At 39.7% G+C, this 22,042-nt stretch overlaps 1 protein-coding gene across 3 annotated transcripts in view; it reads left to right on the top strand.

Annotated features, from left to right (window-relative positions):
* The first annotated feature begins 9,661 nt into the window (after window positions 1-9,661).
* RAB18 (RAB18, member RAS oncogene family) overlaps window positions 9,662-22,042 on the top strand; it is a 34,096-nt gene continuing 21,715 nt past the window's right edge. The window contains exons 1-2 of one of the 3 annotated variants that reach the window (XM_058436600.1): window positions 9,662-9,839; window positions 15,252-15,307. In XM_058436600.1, the coding sequence (XP_058292583.1) occupies window positions 9,772-9,839; window positions 15,252-15,307 (124 nt within the window). In that variant the 5' untranslated portion in view covers window positions 9,662-9,771. The remainder of the gene's footprint in view (window positions 9,840-15,251; window positions 15,308-22,042) is intronic. The other 2 variants (XM_032144539.2, XM_032144531.2) reach the window with 2 other exon arrangements.

The following is a 22,042-nucleotide window of genomic DNA, read 5'->3' as shown; positions in this document are numbered from 1 at the left end:
GCGATTTCTCCGAAGGTCAGATAACAACTTAGTTTGGGTTTGGTGACGTGAAACTGTAGTATGGATGTCTCCATTTTGATTTTTAGTCTGGTCTTTTGGAGCCTACAGCAAGAGCTTAGTTCAAAAAAGTGACCTCCTATAATTTTTAACAGAAATTATTGCTAGGTATGGTAGCAGATGCCTGTAGTCTCATCTACCGTGGAGGCTGAGGCAGGAGGATTGCTTGGACCCAGGAGTTTGAGGCTGTAGTGTGCGATAATCATGCCTGTGGATAGCTACTGTACTCCAGCCATAAAAACTGAATAGAAATTGAGAACTGAAAAACACAGTACTTGAAGCAAAAACAAAAACAAAAACAACTTACTGTAGGGGCTTAATGGCAAAATAGAGATGTCAGAGGAAAGACCCAGTATATGTGAACAAAGTTCAATAGAAATGATCTAATCTGAGTAACAGAGAAAAAGATATAAAAACACCCACATGGACTCAGGGACCTATGGGATAATAGCAAAAGACCTAACCTTTATGTCACCAGAGTCCCAAAAAGAGAGAAGAAAACGTGGTTCCAAAAAAACTACTTCAAAAAACTGGCTAAAAATCCTGAAATTTGGCAGACAACATAAACCTACAGATTTAAGGAAATCAGCAAACCTTGAACAGGATAAGACCAAGGAAACCCATTCCAAGACAAATTATAACTAGTATATATATATATAACACATGAACTAAAGACAAATAAAAAATCTTGAAAGCCATCAGAGACAAATGGCTCATTACTTATAGGCAGAGAATGATGCAAATGACTGTGGAGTTCTCCTCAGAAACCACAGGGGCCAGAAAAAAGTGAGATAGTTTTCAAGTGATGAAAGAAAATAACTGTTAATTCATAATTGTATATCTGGTAAAAAAGATATGTTTCAGGAATAAAAGTGAAAGACATTCTTAGATTAAGTATACTTGGAAAACTATTAATTAAGGACAACCAACAGAAATGATAGGCATATGGGCATACATAATGGGCTATTATTTTTTCTTTAGTCCTTTAAATATGTTTGAAAGCAAAAATTCCAACAATGTTGAAACTTCCTTTGCAAAATTATGACTGAGACTGTGAAACAGAGCTAATCTAACCTACTCTGTCTTGGTTCTAACCTTTAAAATCCTTGTTCCTTTCTGGGCATAGGCTGAACTAACTTTGAGAGGAACTTAGTTTACAGCTTATAGTTGAAAACAAAGTCAATAACAGCCCTTTCCCAAAACAAACCTTCTTCTTGCCTGGGGACTAGACTGCCTTTGTAGGACAAACAAATTAACCACAAGATTAGAAATTATGGTTTAGGAGTCATGCAGCTGGAGGCTGCAAGACTCTGACCCTCCCTAAACTGCTCTTAAGATCAGTGCTTGAGATATTTTGCAGACCCTGCACTTGTTGGATCAGCTAGCACCACCCAGACTGATACACTTGATGATCCTGTGGCCCCAACCCAGGAACTGACTCAGGGCAAGGAGACAGCTTTGACTCCCTATGATTTCATCTCTGACCTGACCAATCAGCAGTCCTAGCTCACTAGCTTCCCCCCACTCACTAAGTTGTCCTTAAAAACTCTGATCCCTGAGTGCTGCTTGGGGAGACCGATTTGAGTAATAATGAAACTCCGGTCTCCTGCACAGCTGGCTCTGCATGAATTACTCTTTCTCTCTCGCAATTCCCCTGTCTTGATAAATCGGCTCTGTCTAGGCAGTAGGCAAGGTGAACCCATCGGGTGGTTACAATGTCTGGTGAGGATTTCAACAAATGTAGATGTAATGTACAAGACAGCCATAACAGAAGAGGGGGATGTTACAGGAATCTATGAAATAAATGAAAATATATCATATTTAAATTTGTAGGATGCAGCTAAAGCAGTGCTTAGTGGAAATTTTCTGCCATTAGATACTTTATTAGAAGAAAGATCTCAAATCAATAACCAAAATTCCTTATGTAAAACTGGAAGAACAAGAACAAAAAGCAAGCAGTAAGAAGGAACTAAGAAAGATAAGAATAGATATCAATGAAATTGAAAACAGAAAAATGAGAAAAATCAATAAAACTAAAAGTTGGTTCTTTGAAAAGATCAATAAATTGGATAAATCTCTATCTAGCAAGAGTGACACACAAAAAAAGTGTGAAGTCCCAATTACCAGTATCAGGAAAGAAATAGGGGAAATCACTACATACCCTGCATACTTTAAAAAGATAATAAACAGCTTCACTCACATAAATTTGACAGCTTAGTTGAATAAGAATAATTTCTAAAAAACACAAACTACCAAAACTGACCAAGATAAAATAGATAATTCAATAGTCCTGTGACTATTGTAAATCATTAATTCTCCATTGAATATTTTCTGAAAAAGAAATCTCCAGGCTCAAATAGTTTTGCCGGTAAATTCTACCAAACATATAAAGAAGGAATAAAACCAATTCCATGCAACTTCTAAAGAAATTAAATCAATGACAAATAACCTTTCAAAAAATAAAGCACCAGGCCCAGATGCTTCCACTGGTAAATTTTACAAACACTTAAGGAAGAGTTAAGTTTGAGTTTAGGTCAATTTTCCAAAATCTCTTTTAGAAAATGGTAAAGAAAAGACTTCCCAACTACTTTCATGAGGTCAGCATAAAATACCAAAATTAGACAAAGACAATAGACAGTAGGCCAGGCGCTGTGACTCACCCCTGTAATCTCAGCACTTTGGGAGGCTGAGGCGGGTGGACCATGAGGTCAGGAGATTGAGACCCTCCTGGCTAACACGGTGAAACTCCGTCTCTACTAAAAACACACACACACACACACACACACACACACAGACACACACAATTAGCCAGGCGTAGTGGCAGGTGCCTGTAGTCCCAGCTACTCAGGAGGCCGAGGCGGGAGAATGGCATGAACCCGGGAGGTGGAGCTTGCAGTGAGCCGAGATCGCGCCACTGCACTCCAGCCTGGGTGACAGAGCAAGACTCCATCTCAAAAAAAAAAAAAAAAAAATCCTTCTCCCTCAGAGTGTTATATTTGTTACAATTTATGGAGCTACTCTGACACATCATTATCACCAAAGACCATAGTATATATTAGGGCTTACTCTTGCTGTTGTACATTTTATGGGTTTGAATAAATGTATATGGTATGTATCCACTATTATAGTATCACGGAAAGTAGTTTCACTGACCTAAAAATTCCTTTATTCTATGCCTATTCATCCCTTCCTCCCTACTAACTTCTAGCAACCACTGATCTTTTTACTGTGTCTATAGTTGTACCTTTTCCAGAATGTAATATGGTTGGGATTATATAATATGCAGACTTTTCAGATTGGCTTCTTTTACTGAGTAACATGCATTTAATTTCCTCCATGTCTTTTTATGACTTGTTATTTCATTTCTTTTCCATGCTGAATAATATTCCATTCTCTGGCTCGAATACAGTTCATGTATCCATTTTCCTACTGAAGGATATCTTGGTTGCTTCCAAGTTTTGGCAATTGTGAATAAAACTGCTATAAACATATGAGGGCAGGTTTTTGTGTGGACATAAATTTTAAACTTCTTTGGGCAAATACCAAAGAGAACTGAATTGCATGCTGAACTGCATGGTAAGAGTCTGTATATGTAGTAGTGTGAGGAACCATCAAACTGACTTCCAAAGTTGCTGTACCATTTTGCATTTCCACCAGCAATGAATCAGAGTTCCTGTTGCTCCATATCCTACTCAGCATTTGGTGTTGCCAGTGTTCTGGATGTTGGCCATCCTAATAGGTGTATAGTGGTATCTCATTGTTTTCTTTTTATTTCCCCAATGACATATGATTTGGAGCATCTTTTCATATGCTTTTTTGCCATCTGTATATCTTTTTTGGTGAGGTATCTTTTAAGGTCTTTGGTCCAGTTTTTGGTTGGATTGTTAGTTTTCATATTACTGAGTTTTAAGGTTTCTTTGTACATTTGGATAGCAGTCTTTTGGCAGAGGTGTCTTCTCATTCTTTTAACATTGTCTTTCTCAGAGAAAATTTTTAAAGTTTTAATTATGTCCAGCTTATCAGTTTCTCTCACGGATCATGAAACGTCTTCAGTGTTGTATCTAAAATGTCATTGCCATACTCAAGGTTATCTAGATTTTCTCCTATGGTATCTTCTAGGAGCTTTATAGTTTTGTGTTGCGCATTAGGTCTGTAATCCATTTTGAGTTAATTTTTGTGAAAAGCGTAAGGTCTGTTTCCAGATGCATTTTTTCATATGTGGCTCTCCAGTTTTTCTGGCACCATTTGTTGAGAAGATTATTTTTTATCCATTGTATCACCTTTGCCCCTTGTCAAAGATCAGTTGACTATTTATGTGGGTCCCAGGCTTTTATCATATCGACTCTGCTATCTTTTCCTCCTGCTCATGCTATCATGGATTGATGTCTCTTGCCCACAAAGCCTCTTAAAGTTGTGTAATCAGAGCTGGGCATGGTGGCATGCACCTACAGTCCCAGCTCCTGGGGAGGCTAAGGTGGGAGGATCCTTTGAGCCCAGGAATTAGAGGCTGCAGTGCTTTATGATCATACCTGTGAAGAGCCACTGCACTCCAGCCTGAGAATATGGCAAGAAACCGCCTCTTAAAAAAGTTTCACTGGCTGGGCGCGGTGGCTCACACCTGTAATCCCAGCACTTTGGTAGGCCAAGACGGGCGGATCATGAGGTCAGGAGATTCAGACCATCCTGACTAATATGGTGAAACCCCATCTCTACTAAAAATACAAAAAGTTAGCTGGGCATGGTGGCGGACGCCTGTAGTCCTAGCTACCCGGGAAGCGGAGGCAGGAGAATGGCGAGAACCCGGGAGGTGGAGCTTGCAGTGAGCCAAGAAGGCGCCACTGAACTCCAGCCTGGGTGACAGAAAGAGACTGTCTCAAAAAAAAAAAAAAAAAGTTTCATCGTCATTGCTGATGGTAACTTTCCTGAAAACACTAATATTTGTGCCAAAGATGCTGTCTCTTAATTCTTCCAAGGAAGTGAGCTTTAGGTGCTCAGGTCAATGAATAAATGAATAGAATGGTTAGTCAGGGTCCCAGCAAGAAACAAAAACTAACTCAGATGTCTCAAGAGAGTATAATCAAAAGACTATTTACAGCAGCATGGTCAGGTTAGGGTCACCAAGAAGTGAGGAACCCAGAAATTAACTTCAGTAGGCAGCCTTTTCCACCCTAGATCTGAGGAAGAAAAGGCAGAAAATAATGTTACCATAGCCCACTGAGTGCTGGGGCCAGGGTGGGAGTCACATAAGAGAAACATGTAATGATCCAGGAGGTCAGATGCTCCTCATTGACTGTGAATTTTATTAGGAAAACAGCATCATTTGTAGGTTGCAGGTTGAAAGTTTTTACTACATCCAATAGAGCAGCGGTGCAACCTTAGAGAATATTATCTCCCTGCTGCCACCTTAACTGAGTGGGCATTGGGCCATCCCATTGTCTTATCATACTAGCTGCTTCCTGAAGTGGGGTCTGGTGATAACACTAGTGAAGTCCAAGGGCATGCCTGAGCCCACAGCCACACTTCTGCTGTAAAATAAGTTCCTTGGTAGAAGGTGATATTATACAAATTGTAACAGAGAAGGTTGGAAAAGGGTCTTGGGTCAAATGGAAAAAAATAGTGCAATGACCTTCTTCTCAGCCCCGGCTATCCTGTCCCATGGGCCCTCAGACAGCGTTGCTTGTGTCGGGCTGCAAGCCTAAAGTAGCTACTCCAGCTCTTGACCCTGACCCCTCTAATCATAGGCTAAAACCCCACCCAAGTGGTCAAAATGACATTTCAGCTACCTTTTCTACAGACTTTACTTCTGACCCTTCTCTCTCAAATCCCCAAGCCTTCACCCAAATAATTAAACAACGAAATGAACTCCTCTTTAAACCAGGCATGGTGGAATGTGCCTGTAGTCCCAGCCACTTGGGAGGCTAAGGATAGAGGATATTTTGAGCCCAGGAGTTTGAGTTCAGCCTGGGAAACATAGTGAAACCCTATCTCTAACAACAACAACAACAACAACAACAACAACAACAACAAGTAAACTCTTCCTTGACTGCATACCAAAGCTCCTGTGCATATCAACCGAGGCAAGGAGAAGCAGTACCTGGAGAGGGTGTGGGTTGTTTCGGAACCTCAGCTCAGCCAGGGGCAATGGAGCTGGGGGTGGAGGTGGCAATGCTGTATGACTTCTGTCACTACCAACTCCTAAACTCCAGCCACAGACGCCTGTTACACTTGGACCCAAGCAGTCCTACATAAGCCATGAGTCACAGTGCCCATGTTGGTACCTGTTCACAGAATGTGAGTTCTGCAAGCAGCATTTCTCTTCTCTTCATTACTGATGCTGAAGGATGGAGAAAAGTCAAAGGCCTGAATTTGTTTTTTCTCTCATCTGTTGTCTATCTCTGGGGCTGCCTGCTGTAGGCATGTTACTGACAGCAACATGTGATGGGCCTTCTCCATCACATCTCCAAGTGGTTTTGCCATTTCAATTTCTTCCTACATACTGGGCTTGCTCATTGCTCATCCCAAACTTCAGGTCTTAAGAATATTGCCATAGACATTCCTTTATGAGGTGATCATATATTTGGAGTATGGTAAAAATAATTAATACTAGAAGATGGATCCACAGGGAAAAGTGCAGTCAGGTATGTCTGAAACCTAAGAAAGGATTTGGCTGTGTTTTCCAGGGTTGTAAGGATAATAGTATATAGAACAGAACACCTAGGCCAAATTGTTGGTTAGGAATGCCATCTCCTTGGTTCGTTTTTTTAGTGTCTTGCTATCTGTCCTGAATCTTGGAACCACTGCTCTAGAAGAGTTCTGAAAAATTTTGCCTTTAAGGCTCACCTTTACATAAAATTCACTGTGGCTGAAATGAAACTCATATTCCTTCTTGTTTCTGTCTTGGGTTTTCTCTCGGATTGGTAGTGCTGAGGCTTGAAACACTGGAGAAATGTTTGATGTTTTTCTTTCCCTTTTCTTTCCCCTCTCCTTCACTAAGCATGGGACAGTTGTGTCTTTTACATACAGCTCTTTATTGCCAGCCCCCATGTGGGGATGACTTGGCCGTTGTATATGTTGTCCTGAACCTCAGGAAAAAAATCTCAGCCAGAGATATAAATTTGGGGATGAAGAAGCCAAGAAGACAACCGGGGACAGTGTAAGTAGAGCAAGAAGATAAAATCAGGCTAAAATCCTAAAGACAAAATTGTTTAAAAAATGAGCTAGAGGATCACAGAAAAATAACTGAGAAATAGCCAAGAGGAGCCGTTCGCGGTGGTGCATGCCTCTAATTCCAGCAATTCAGGAGGCTGAGGCAGGGGGATTGCTTGAGCCCAGCAGTTTGAGACTAGCAACATAGCAAGACCCCATCTCTAAAAAATTTTTTAAAAAATTAGTTAGGCGTGGTGATGCATGCCTGCAGTTCCAGCTACTCAAAGGCTGAGGTAGGAGGATTACTTCTTGAGCCCAGAAGTTAGAGTCCACCCTGGGCAGCATAGCAATGTGCTGGGCAGCATAGCAATATCCCATCTCTTAAAAAAAAAAAAAAAGAAAGAAAAGAAAAAGAGAGGAAATGGCCAAGAGATGGAGGAAATCCAAGAGAAAATGATATTGCCAAAATCTGTCAACAGTATTACAGGTTGCAAGAGATAGCCCTGGATTTATTGATGAAGTTTTTGATTTTGTATTTATCTTGGTGTGAATAGCACAGTGCAATGGTTCTCACACTTTTTGGTTGTACAAATTATTGTATACTCTTAAAAATCATTGAGGACCTGAAAGAGCTTTTGATTATAAGAACCCCAAAGAGATCACATCTCTTATTTATCCTACTAGAAATTAAAACTGAGAAAATTTTAAACATGTTAACTTACTTAAAAACAATAATAAACTTATTACCAGTTAATATAAATGTTTATGAAAATAACTACTTTAAAACAAAACAAAATTGAGAACAGTGGCAATGTTTTACATTTTAGGAAATCCCTTTAATATCTGGCTTAATATAGAAAACTAGTAAGTTCACATATCTTGTTCTGCCTTCAATCTGTTTTGCTATTAAATGTTATTAATATATAGTCTCTGGAAAACTCCATTATATTATCATCAGAGAATGTGCATGAAAAAATAACATATTAACTATGAAAATAATTTGATCTGGCAACCCCCCTGAAAGGTTTTCAGGGATTTCTAGGGATCTGGGGACCCCAGAGCAGGAGAGCTTGACAATACTGTGAACCTCATAAATAAGATCTTTTTGTCATAATGAAAAGTAAGCTAGATAGACTTGACTGAAGTTTCAAGGGCTATTTGATGAGAAGTGGAGGTTGTTTCATTGACATTATTCTCTAAAGTTAGGAATGGACTCTACAACATTCATTCAATTAATTCATTCAGCATACATTTATTTAGCGCATATTATGTGCCATGAAGTACTCTAGATACTGAAGACATACCAGTAGACAAAACAAAAAATCCTTGCCTTCATGAGACTTCTAATAAAGTGGTAAAATATATAGTGTATCAGAGAGTGGTTAAGTCCTATGCAGAAAAACACTGTAAAGAGGTCTAGAGAATGCTGGAGGGATTTGCATATTTCAGTAGAATGGACAGGGAAGGCCTCTTTAAGAATGCAACATTTGAGCAAAGACCTGAAGGAGGAGAAGCCATTTGGATATCTTTTGAAAGGGTTTTTCCAGCTATTTAACAAATTAATTTCTTAACATTTGAAATTTTATTTATATGTAGTCTTTAATCAAATATCCATTGTATATGACATTAGCTGCAGGTATAAGGAAATAAGACAAGAGAACTGAGGTTTATTGAGTGCTTGCCATGTATCAGGCACTGTGCTAAGTATTATGAATGAGGTTTGGTACCTTCACTAAGATTTACAACTTAATGCAGGAGGCAAGGTGTAGACATACACTTCCTGCAGTCTGGGTGTTTGCAGTTCTTATGAGGAGGGAGAGTTGGCTTGAAGTTGCATTGCCAGAAGTAATGCACCTGACCTACCTGAAGTCTACGCCTCCCTTTCCAGATGAATTAGGGTGCGGAGGGTGCTCTCCACTATAACAGAGGGGAAGCCAGCAAGTTAATACCTGATCACACCTTTTATAGAGCACTTTGGTTAACAATATGTCCTCACAAATTAACTCATTTAACCTTCATAACAATAAGAAGCAGATGTTCTAAGAAGTGTTACTGTGTCTCTCAGAGATGGAGAAAGGCTAAGAAAGCTGAGTAGTATGACAAGGCAGTTATAAGGTAGAGTTGGACCTAAATTTAAGATAATCTGCTTCAAGCACAGTGCTTTTCCCACCGCAGTGCAGCTGTTATGAGCAGCTGCTGAAATAAAACAGCTTGATATTCTCCTGACTCAGCCCTCCCACTAACTCGAAAGGAGGGTGAGGTTGATGTTGGGGCGGAGGTAGACCTCAAGAAGAAGCCAACAAAGTCACACACAGCGCTCCCCACCTGCGCTTGCGCAGGGGAGAAACACGCAGTCCGGAAAAAAGCCGGGGATTCTGGGTCGAGCAGCCGTGGAGCTACCTACCTCAAGGCGGAACTGGGGAGTCCAGGGCTTCGGCAGCGTGAACACCCGGCGTGAAAGGAAGGTGGCAGAAGTGGAGCGGCGCGCATGCGCAGCAGGTCACTCTGCTGAAGGGCTGAGAGGCGCACCCGGGCGGCCAGCTGGGCTCGGAGCGGAGCGGGGTCAGGATGGACGAGGACGTGCTAACCACCCTGAAGATCCTCATCATCGGCGAGAGTGGGGTGGGCAAGTCCAGGTGAGGCGGAGGTGCGGGTCGTGACGAGGGTGGCTGGGCTCTTTCTGCTCCGGTGGCTGCTGTCTCCTGGGCCGCGACGGGAACTGTAAACTGCAGCGGCGGGCTCGGGCCGGCTCCGCTTGCGCCCTCCTCGGCCTCTGGGCCGCGCTCTCCCGCGACTTCTGCTCCCCTCTCCCCACCCGCGCCTGCCTGGTTCCCGGCCTCTGCCAGGCCCAAGTTCTCTGGGTCGCTCTCCCTCCTGTAGCGCCGAGAAAACACCATTCCGAGGGCCGCCACTGGGCCGGTCGGTTTGCTGCGCGGAGCTCAGGGCGTGGCGGGCTGGTTTGGGCCCGAATCTGACCGGCGGGCGCCTCGCCTCGAGCCCCTCGGGGTTGAGGTTGCCTGTCACCCCGAGACCCGGGAGACATAACTTTCCCACTTGAGGGTTTCTGTGGGGCCTTCTCTAAATACATAATGTCCTCGGGAAGTTTCGTGACGCCTTAGGTCCCATTCCTGGCCTGTTCGGGCGCAGCTTAATGTCGATTCTTTTACTTTTTTATTAGTCGGCTGTGAAAGAACTGGATCTTGTGACTGCTGGAAAATTTCGCTTTAGTGTAAGGTCCGAGTGCTTCAGCCGTGGGCCACCTTTGAAAATAAAATGTAATTGTTATTTCTCATTTTGCCACATCCCATGGAGACAAGATTAGTGTTGTCCTTTCATTTTTGACTTTTTCCTTGGGGAAAATAATATTGACAGTGGAGTTGAGTATAAGGTAATACATGGATCTAGGTGGATGTTGCTAGAGGGCTGTGATTTCATCCAGGTCTTGGAACAGAGTTCTCCAGGTGATGTCATTCTTGCCATCTGATTATGAGTAGGTTATGTTCAAGGCCGTCTTGATCCTTAAACCACATTTACACTCCAGGGGCTGTAATCAGTTTCATATTTTAGCTATACCTTCTGGTACACATATCTTTCAAATAATTTTTTATATTTCATAAATTGAAGTAGCCTTAATTCTACAAACTAGAATGAAAGCTCTCCTCAAATAACTTGTAAAAGTCACTTCGTAAAGTCTTACTTTTTAAAAGCTTCTTCAGAATTTGAAAGCTTATGTAATATATTCTGATATTATTTACTTATTTATTTATTTTTTAAGACGGAGTCTCGCCCTATTGCCAGACTGGAGTGCAGTGGCGCCATCTGGGGACACTGCAACCTCCGCCTCCCGGGTTCAAGCGATTCTCCTGCTTCAGCCTCCCGAGTAGCTGGGACTACAGGCGCGCACCATCATGCCCAGCTAACTTTTGTACTTTTAGTAGAGATGGGGTTTCACCATGTTGGCCAGGATGGTCTCGATCTCTTGACCTCGTGATCCTCCCACCTCGGCCTCCCAAAGTGCTAGGATTACAGGCGTGAGCCACCAGTTTGACAACACGTTTTCATAGTGTTCCTCATGTAATGTCCTCTGTGTCTACTGGAATGAAGGATTTGCACATACCAAGGAATAGAATAATAAAATACTATGAGTTAGCAAACCAGCATGATTTGTCTGTGTGCGTGTAAAAGGCATGAGTAAAATTATTTGCATGATCATCTATTATTGCACATACATATTTGAGGCTTAAAAAGTTAATGTAAACATTGTCTTAATAGGAATTTCACAGCCTTGTAATCTTTCTTTTTCTTTTCTCCTTTTCTCCTTGAGATATCGTTCTCATTTAAGTTCAGGCATATGAAATTAGTGTTTTTGAAGTCAAGAATGGTTGGTTGTCATTTCACGTAGTTCAACCCAGTACATGGTCGGTTAGCACTTTTTCTAAATGTATTGCATGGATGACGAGTTAGGGTGTGTTAAAATTTCCTGAAGGTTAACTGGAGTATATAAACAAAATTCCTCTGCTCTACCCGCTGTTTTTTTGAGACAGGGTCTTATTCTGTCACCCAGACTCAAGTGCAGTGACATGATCATAGCTCACTGCAGTCTCAATCTCCTGTGCTCAAGTGATCCTCCCACCTCAGCCTTTTGAGTAGCTAGACTATAGGCATGAGTCACCATGTCTGACTAGTGTTTTTTTATTTTTTATAGAGAGGAGGACTCACTGTGTTGCCCAGGCTGTCTCGAACTCCTGAGCTCAACAGATCCTCCTGCCTTGACCTCCCGAAGTGCTAGGAACAAAGGCATGAGCCACCACAACCGGCCCTACTTCTAAAATTTTTTTCATAGATGGGATTTTCCTATGTTGCCCAGGTGGTCTCCAACACATGGGCTCAAGCCAACCTCCTACCCTGTACTCCTAAAGTGCTGGGATTACAGACACAAGGCATGACACCCAACCTAGGTTCTCCTTGTAGAGTAAGGCCTGTTAAGTGGATTTATCAGTCTCCCTGGTTCATGCCGCCGAAACAAACAAATTTACCGTGGGCCTAATCTGTTTTAAACTTTTTCCTCAATACGTAGCAATGGATAATCAACTGCTCGCTGCAGGTTTTTATCACTATTTCTTTCATGAAAGGATTACATATAGTGAGAAAGTTGTCTTATTTGTCTAGCTAGATATACATTATTGGCCTATGTGATATGCTATGGAAAACAATCTTAAGCACTTATGTTTCTGGATAAGATGAGAATAAATGACTCCACTGAAATAGAAGTCTATGCCTTTTAAAGTGAATTAGTACAAAAACATTTGTTGTGGATATGATCTTAAAGGATTGTTTTAACCAAGTTTGCTTCTATTTCATTACAGAGCTGGAGCTAGTGGAAGTGAGACAGCACTTGTGTTGTTGGGGAAAACAAAGGATATGTTTAATCCGAATTAGTGGATTACTTTCTAGTGTATTTCATAGTGTTAGAGTCTAAAGGGTATGTGATAGTAGTCAGGAGATCAGGATTATGAAACTGGGGCTGCCACTTGTGTGACCTTGTGTGTGATACTTGAATGCTGTAGGCCTTCATTTCAAAAGCGAGGGGGTTGGAATAGAAACCTCTCAGACCCTAAATGTGTAAGACTCCAATTCTGTGGCTAGGCCTGGTGAGGTAAAGAGTAGCAGAATGTATCAAGAACTGGAAGGGATTAGAGAGACCTATTATTTAAATTGCTGTCCCTCCTATGCCCCTTGCCTTCCCATTTTTTTTTTTTTCGGTGAATTTCATTTGTAAATTTAAAAAATGTAGATTAGTCATAATCACACTCTGTATATTATAAATTTGGTCACAACTAAGTGCCATGGTGGTACTTACTCCTTCCATCTCTACTTCTGCATGGGAAACATTTTGCTCCTTTAACTTTGAAAATATGAGAGTGTAAACATACAATACTATAAGAATGGTGCTTCTGCCAGGTGCAGTGGCTCATCCTGTAATCCTAGCTACTCAGGAGGCTGAGACAGGAGGATCTCTTGAGGCCAGGAGTTCGAGACCAGCTTGGGCAACATAACGAGACCATGCCTCTAAAAAGATAAAAGTAAAAAAAATTAGCCAGCCGTGGTGATGCACACCTGTCATGCCAGTTACTTGGGGGGCTAAGGTGGGAGGATTAGTGAGCTGTGATTGTGCCACTGCATTCCAGCCTGGGTGACAGAGTGAGACCCTGTCTCTTAAAAAAAAAAAAAAGTGTGCTTCTTAATTATTTTGAGATTGTCAGTTCCTTTCAAAATCTAATAGAGAAATGGACTCTCTGCCCCTTTCAAAGTCTAATAGAGAAACGGACTCTCTGCCTAGAAAAAGGCATACATAGAATACTTTTTGGGCTACCAGGGTACCCCTGTCTAAGATCTGATGTATACCCAGAGCCTGTATTAAAATTTGTTGCTTCACACCATGCCACCAATACCCTGCCTCTCCTTTGTTAATAACAAAGGCCATTTAAGGATTAGCAATTATGAGAGAAAAACCTCTGGCCTTGTGTCTGCACATTGCCATATGTACAATAAATAATACCCAATATCATCATTATTGTATTATTATTATATTATTACAACTAGTCTACAAGGTAATGTTAACTTACATTTTTGTAGTAATATTTTCTGTGGTGACCACGTGTAGATATTATGTATCTTTTCTTAAATTATGGGTAACTGAGTATGTTGGGGAGAGAATAAAAATTTTATAGGTAGTCTTTAAGAGTCTTACTAGTATTGTTACCTATGTTCCAAGTAAGTAAATATAGTCAAGATGTTAAGTAGATAAATCCAGAATTTGACTCTTCTTTTTTACTTTGATTTTATGATGCTGGTTTTATGGTAAACACAAGAAAACAAGACCAAGTAAGGGAGAGTTAATCGTTCAAATATAATTAATGACACTGGGTTTGGAAACTACCAGGAGGCCATTATGTTTTGCAAAAACTCTGGACAAAACATACCTCTACCAGCAATAATCACAACCTATAGAAAGAGTCATAAGATTTTTCAGTAATTTAGATATCTGATGGCCGTTTCTTTGATTTTATTCATGCAAACAGGTCAATTAGGAGAGTCTTATACTTCAGAAGTTAACATGAGGGAAGATTGAATGACTTTAAAATCAAGGGCTTTAACAAAAGCTTAGATTTTATTTTTGAAGAGTTTCTAATAAGACACTTCTGCTTCATAGTAAGTAAAATAATTCTGGAAGATGGAAAATCTTAGAGTATCCTTCTAATCTGGTGTCTTTTGCTTTTATCCTTTCTTTCTAGTTTCTTAGCATTTCCTAGGTTTAGTCCTTTGTTCTCTCTTGCCATAACCATGGCAGTTGTCTTCCATTGATTTTCTTCCATTTCTTGTTAGTATTAACTTTTCAAAACAAAGAGCAGTACTTGTCTTAACTTTCTTTAAAAGCCTGCAGTAGCCTCCAGTTGCCTACTTGGTTTTACACACTCTACCTAGTGTTTGCCCGAGTCTACCTACTCTGTCCTGTGATCTTTCTTTTTACCTCTCTTTTTACTCTATCTTCTCTTAGGTAGTAGCCATGCTGAGTGTTACAGAATGCTCAGCTTTGGTATATTTCTGGTTTTGCTTGAATTCAGAATGGATTACACAATCAGATTTTTAAAAGCTAGTTTGTTGCATTCTAAGAGACTTTTATTTTTTCCCTTTTCATCTATGTCAGTTAAAGCATGACATGCTGCTATTATCATTTTCTCAGAAGAACATACCAGAACAGTTAAACAACAACAAAAACCCCCACCTTTTGTACTTGGGGGATTGTGTAGAAGAGCATGGGGAATATATTTAATAGTAAACTACTTTGCTCTTGGGATTTTTAAATTGCCTTTCCAGTAATTTAATTTTTCTGTGTATACCTGCTCTGAGGCAGTATTCCTAGGAACAGGCCTACATCAGTTATATTTATCTGCATCTAATAATTTGTGACCAAATAATCATGAACACATTTATCATATGATTAGAAAATTCAAGTTCCCAACCTGTCTTTTTAATATCTCTTTCAGCCTGCTCTTGAGGTTCACAGATGATACGTTTGATCCAGAACTTGCAGCAACAATAGGTAAGCCTGTGTTTAAAAATTCTATAGAAATGGCCAGTATTTTCTTGCCTTTGGCCTTTTTAATCTAAATCCTTCTACCTTCCTCTCACCACCCCACTGCCTCCATGTCTGTTGAAATCTTATTTGTCCTTCAAGACTTAATTTTGGTATCATTAAATCTCTGAAGCCTTTCTAGATCTTACCAAGAGAAAATAACTTCCTTATCTGTTGTCTCATGGTACTTTATTAAAACTGCTAATGTGATTATCTGTACACACATTTCTTTCCTATACTATGGATTGTCTTTTATTTTGTAATATACAACAGTTATTTAAATACTTATTGTATGCCAGGGACTGCCACTAAGAGGAGGGGTTATAATATTGAATAACAAACTTGGTCTCTGTCATCATGGACCTAACAGAGTGTGTTAATTTTGTATGTTCAGCATTTGCTACAGTGTTTGACATGTATTCTTATCTTCACATATGTATTGATACTAGTTATTAAGGATTGTTAGGAGCAATGATACTTAAATGCCTTTTAAGGATAAAATTTAGATCGCCTGAAAGTGGTTAGTCACACTAACTTATGAGAATATATGAGAAGATAGAGGTAAGTATTTTGGTATCATGTGTTTAGACTGTAGACAACGTAAAGGGATGAAGAGACCACTTGGAATAGTTGAAAGGTAGCTACAACGTAAAGGGATGAAGAGACCACTTGGAATAGTTGAAAGGTAGCTGAGCTGAGTCAGAGCTAGATAATAGTCTTGGTTGTCTTTGCCTTGAATTACATGTAATCTTGTTGAAGTCACTTGACTTACTAACTTCATCTGTAAATTGGGAGGTTTTGGGGAGAGAGAATACTTTTTTTTTTTCATGATCTGATGAGGAGAATATAGTAAAGATGATCCTAGCATTATTGTTAGGGAAAATAAAGAGTTCTCTTAACTGCCTTTATTTGTTTTCATTGATTGTATGTCTATTTTTAAAATTTTATTGTGAAACAATTTCAGATTCACAGATTTGTAAAAATAGCACAAATAATTCTTGTGTATCCTATTAAATTACTCCAAATGTTAATGTTTGTCACATTTGCTTTATCATTCTCTCTCTACATACACACAGTATTCTTTTTTAAAAAAAATGAATTGAGAGTAGATTGTAGACATGATGTCTTCAACGTCTGCATACTTTAATGTGTATTTCTTTAATGAACATAGATACATTTTATTGTCTATACACAGATTTTATCAGTTGTCCCATTAATGTCCCATATAGCAAAAGGCAAATAATTGTTTCGGGTCCAGGATCATACATTGAATTTAGTTATTTCTCTTTAGCCTCTTTTATTTCATTTAATTAATGAATTAATTTGTTTTCGAGACAGAGTCTAGCTCTGTCGCTCAGGCTGGAGTGCAGTGGCACCATCTCAGCTCAGTGCAACCTGCGCTTTCCAGGTTCAAGTGATCCTCCTGCCTCAGCCATCCAAGTAGCTGGGAGTACAGGTGCATGCCACTAGGCCTGGCTAATTTTTTTTGTATTTTTGATAGAGACAGGGTTTGCCATGTTGGCCAGGCTGGTCTCGAGCTCCTGACCTCGAGTGATCTACCCACCTCAGCCTCCCAAAGTACTGGGATTACAGGTGTGAGCCACCGCGTCAAGCCTCTTCAGCCTCTTTTAATCAGCAATTCTTCAGTCTTTATTTGCCTTTTCAGGGCCTTGACATTTTTGAAGAGTAAATAATTATTTTGTAGAATGTCTCTCAATTTGTATATGTCCAGTATGTCCTTATGGTTAGATTCAGGTTATGCAGTTTTGGCAGCAATTCCACAGAAGTGTTTTTCAGAGCATAGTGTCAGGAGGCACATTGTGTCTATTTATCCCATTTACTGGTGGTGGGACTTTGGTTACTTAAGGTGATATATGCCAACTTACTCCTCTGTGAAGTTATTATTCTTCTCTTCATAACTAATATATTTCTTATAGAGAGATACATTGAAACTGTATAGGTATCCTCTTTCTTATACTTTTTGCCCTCCTAAAAAGGGCATCCATTGATAATTCTTGCCTGTGACAAGTGATAAGGACAGTATATGATCTTGTCATTCCAACTGTGATGGTTATCAAATGGTGATTTTTTTTAAAATGCCATCACTCTGTCTATGTATCTTGTTTGGAATTCTGTAAGTAATTCTTCTTCTGTAAGAGCTCTTCTGTAAGAGCTCTTCTGTAAGAGCTCTTTTTTTTTTTCCTTTTTTTGTGAGGCAGTGTCTCACTGTGTTGCCCAGACTGGCCTCAGACTCCTGGGCTCAAGTGATCCTCCTGCCTCAGCCTCCCAAGTAGCTGGAACTACAGCCATGTACCACCATGCCCAGTTCAGGAGGAGCTCATGTTTGTTTGTTTCTTTTTCTTCATATGAACTCATGGTGCCTCTAAATTTTCAATAAGGCATTACTTAGCTTTTGCATGATATTAAAATTTACAGATTTACTCTTATTTGTGTCATAGGAAAGGGAATCTTTTAAAACACGAATACAAAATCCATTGTAATTTGGCTTTGTTGTATTATAATAATAATTCTTATTTAATTTTATTTATTTATTTATTTTTAGACAGAGTCTTGCTCTGTTGCCCAGGCTGGAGTGAAGTGGCACAACTTTGGCTCACTGCAGCCGCCTCCTCCCCGTTCAAGTGATTCTGGTGCCTCAGCTTCCTGAGTAGCTGGGACTACAGGCATGCACCACCACACCTGGCTAATTTTTGTATTTTTAGTAGAGACGGGTTTTGCTATGTTGGCCAGGCAGGTCTTGAACTGCTGGCCTCAAGTGATCCACCCGCCTTGGGCCTCCCAAAATGTTGAGATTATAGGTGTGAGCCACTGTGCCCAGACTGGTGTATTATTTATTCCTATAAAAATTACTTAGTAGTAAAACCTTATTTTGGTCAGAACCTGCCTGAATACATATTGGGAATGGCTAGCCAGGAGGAGAGCAGTAGCAACTGGCAGGAAAATAAACTTGCCTAAAGTTAAAATTTTACAGAAGGAATGAACATACATATAATATTAACTGTCTTCATTACAAACCCAAATGGAATTTGGGGACTTGTAGCATGACAAATCGTGGGTTGTCTTTATTACTAAAAAGGCTTTGTCTTCTGCAAAGACAAATACTAAGATTATAGTATGCTGGTGAAATATATATAATTTGTTCCCCAAATAGGCCCTGGATCTTGAATATGTTGAACAAAATATCTTTTACATTGAAGCATCAGATTACTTTCTGCCTTAGGTAATAACATATATGTGTGTGTGTATATATATATATATATTTTTTTTTTTTTTTTTGAGACAAGAGTCTCGCTGTGTTGCCCAGGCCGGAGTGCAGTGGTGCATGATCTCAACTCACTGCAATCTCTGCCTCCCAGGTTCAAATGATTCTCTTGCCTCAGCCTCCCAAGAAGCTGGGATTGCAGGTGTGTGCCACCATGCCTTGCTAATTTTTATGTTTTTAGTAGAGATGGGGTTTTACTATATTGGCCAGGCTGGTCTTGAACTCCTGACCTCAAGTGATCCACCCGCCTCAGCCTCCCAAAGTGCTAGGATTACAGGTGTGAGCCACCATGCCCAGCCCACACGAGTTTTAAAAATAAAAACAATTACTTAACAGCCTTGTGAAAATTAGTGTTTTATGAAAATTGGTATTTTACCCCACAGTAAAATAGTAGTAAGGAAAGTGTATTGTTACCTTTTAGTAACTTAGACACTTAAAGTTTCTGCCTTGTATAAAATACTCTTTTAAGATAATTGTTGGATTTGGGATTTGCAGATGGTACTATAAAGTTAGCATTTTTCTTTGTTGGCAATTAGCTAAAAACAAGAAAGAGAGGGAAAAACTGACACACAAACCCAGCATTCCACTAAACTAGAAGACAGTTAAGAACCCCAAGCCACAAAATAGGTGGAATTGTTGCCAGGAGCAGTGGCCATCAGGCTGGCTGCATGTGGGAATAAGTAGGTAGGATGCCATGGCTGTGGAGCTCAGAGACAGCAAGAAACACCCATGAAACTGCAAGGCCCCCCTGAGGTATAAAACCTAAACCCCTTGTTTACAAAAGTGAAATGGGTTTCTTCAGCCCAAGGCAGGAGCTTTCCTGCACCTGGTTTGATTCTAAGAAGTTGGGGAAATGAAGCCAAACAAGGAGTCACATGAACAAGCCATTTTTGAAGGAAGTAATATGTGTCTATCTCTATAGCAGTTGGGGAGGAGATGACTGCATTGTGAAAAACCTCCAGACTGCCTGTCTGCATTGGCTGTTGAGAAGTAAAATGCTCAACTGTCTCTTAGGTAAATCTCTGAATCACGAAAAAGTTGTCAGTCCAGAACTGGAGGCACTCTGGCCTTCTGCATGAACCTCCTACAAATATCAATTTCTGGACAACCAGCACTTCTTCAGAGATGAATAATCAAAAGGAATTCATTAAGCTTGACTGCCACGAATGTTTGGAAATAAAAAAGGAAGAAAGAAACAGAAAAACAAAGGACAGATGAAGAACAGTAACCTAAAATATTGCCATAAAGAAGATGAATATTGTGATCAAACATTTTGCCATGAGTTTAGAAAGCTTAATGAAGTATTTACTGCTGAGAGCACAAAGCAGTTGATATAAGAGGCCAGGGAAGAAATAGAGTGATTGCATGAGAAAATGCAAGGTAAGCTGGTTGAGTGGAAAGAAAAATAAATGAAATTAGAAAATAAAACCATTACTGAAATGAAGATGAAATTGAAAGGATCACATAGATAATAGAGAACTGTGGAAAATACAGTAAGAGACAGAGTCTAGAAATGGAAAAAGCAGGTAGAATTTACCAAAATTAATGAAAATGTTAAAACGAATTAGAAAGTGATAGATATGGAAATCAGAAAAGGAAATCCAACATATGCATATTTGAGACTAAGAAGGAAACATAATGAAACACAAATATTTAAAAATGTAGTACAAGATAACATTTCTGACATAAAAATAAACACTCATACACACAAAATTGCAAGTTTTTTTTGTTTTTTTTTCTTTTGAGGCAGGGTCTTGTTCTGTCGCCAGGCTGGAATGCAGTGGCACAAACACAGCTCACTCCAGCCTTGACCACCTGGGCTCAAGTGATCCGCTTGAGCCTCCTGAACTGGAACTACAGGCACATGCCACCATGCCCGGATGATTTTTGTATTTTTTTTTGGAGATGGGATCTCACCAAACTGTTGCCCAGGCTGGTCTTGAACTCCTGGGTTCAAGCAGTCCTCCTACCTTGGCCTCCCAAAGTGCTAGGATTGCAGGTGTCAGCCACTGCTTTCAGCCTGCAAAAATATCTTGACAAGTTTTTTTTTGTTTGCTTATTACATAGGAGTGTTTGTTAAAAGATAGTATTAGGTTTCTTTTTCTGCTATGACAGGATCACATGGTGGTCCTTAATCAGGTACTTATCTAAGTAATTGGTAGCATAGATGGAATGGTAAGCATGGAAATTAGATCCTGTAGAAATTAGTTATACTAATTTTTTATAATCTGATTAAATAGGCACAATTCGCTTTATCTTGTTTTTTATTTTTTTATTTACCCTATTTTATGTACCTTTTGACTATAAAAAGGGTGCTTTAAAAACTATTTTCAAATAAAAACCTAGAAAATGAATGTAAAACCATTTTTCTACTTCAGACTGGGTCACAACATATTTCTTAATCTATTTTAAGACTTATAATTGTTAAAATATGTGAAAATGTCTTTTGAGGGTTGGTATATTTCAACTACACTTAGACAAATTGTGGTTGTTATGGGTTGATGTTATTTCCTTAGTGAGCTTTCAAAAATACCTATGACTTCTTCTGGGCGCGGTGGCTCATGCCTATAATCCCAGCACTTTGTGAGGCCAAGGCAGGAGGATCACTTGAGCCTGGGAGGTCAAGGCTGCAGTGAGCTGTGATCGTACCACTGTATTCTAGCCTGGGTGACAGAGCAAGACCTGTCTCAAAAAATAAATTTTTTTTTCATGACAGGCTTAAATAATATTGGAATTATCTGTTCTTTAAAGGTTACATTTTACCTGTTGAATCAATCTGATCCTCCTTCCTTCTTTACCATTCCAACCTCTTCAAGTTTTCTATTCTTAGAATAGTCTTGGGAGTGTAACTTGGAAAGTATTCATTTTCTCTTAAGATCGTTGCACATAGTATTATTTTAAACTTTTCATTATCTGTGATCGTGGCTCTTCATTTCTAAAATTGTCTATTTTTGTTGTCTTTTCCTAAGGAATGTATCTATTTTATTGTTTTGAGGATTGCTTTAATTTTTTTTCCCTCGTTGTTCTTCCTGCTTTTCTTTTGGCATTATTTTTTTGGTTTGTTAAGATAAATATTAAGTCCCCTTATTTTTAATGCTTATTCTTTGTTAAAGATGTTCTCTAACAACCAATTCTGTGTTCCATAGGTTTTGGTATGGAGTGTTTCTTTGTCATTGCTCTGGATACTTTGAATTTTCAGTTTTGTTTTCCCCTTTGAACGTTTGAAATCTTTGGGCCAGGCGCAGTGGCTCACACCTGTAATCTCAGCACTTTGGGAGGCCGAGGCAGGTAGATCACTGAAGGTCAGGAGTTCCAGACCAGCCTGGTCAACATGGTGAAACCTCCATCTCCCCTAAAAATACAAAAATTAGCCAGGCGTGGTGGCAGGTTGTGTGTAATCCCAGGTACCTGGGAGGCTG

Source organism: Hylobates moloch, unplaced genomic scaffold (genome assembly GCF_009828535.3).
Source record: "Hylobates moloch isolate HMO894 unplaced genomic scaffold, HMol_V3 SCAFFOLD_3, whole genome shotgun sequence".
Classification (NCBI taxonomy): Eukaryota; Metazoa; Chordata; class Mammalia; order Primates; family Hylobatidae; genus Hylobates; species Hylobates moloch.
Note: the sequence above shows the minus strand (reverse complement) of the source record. Positions and strands in the feature narration are given on the sequence as shown.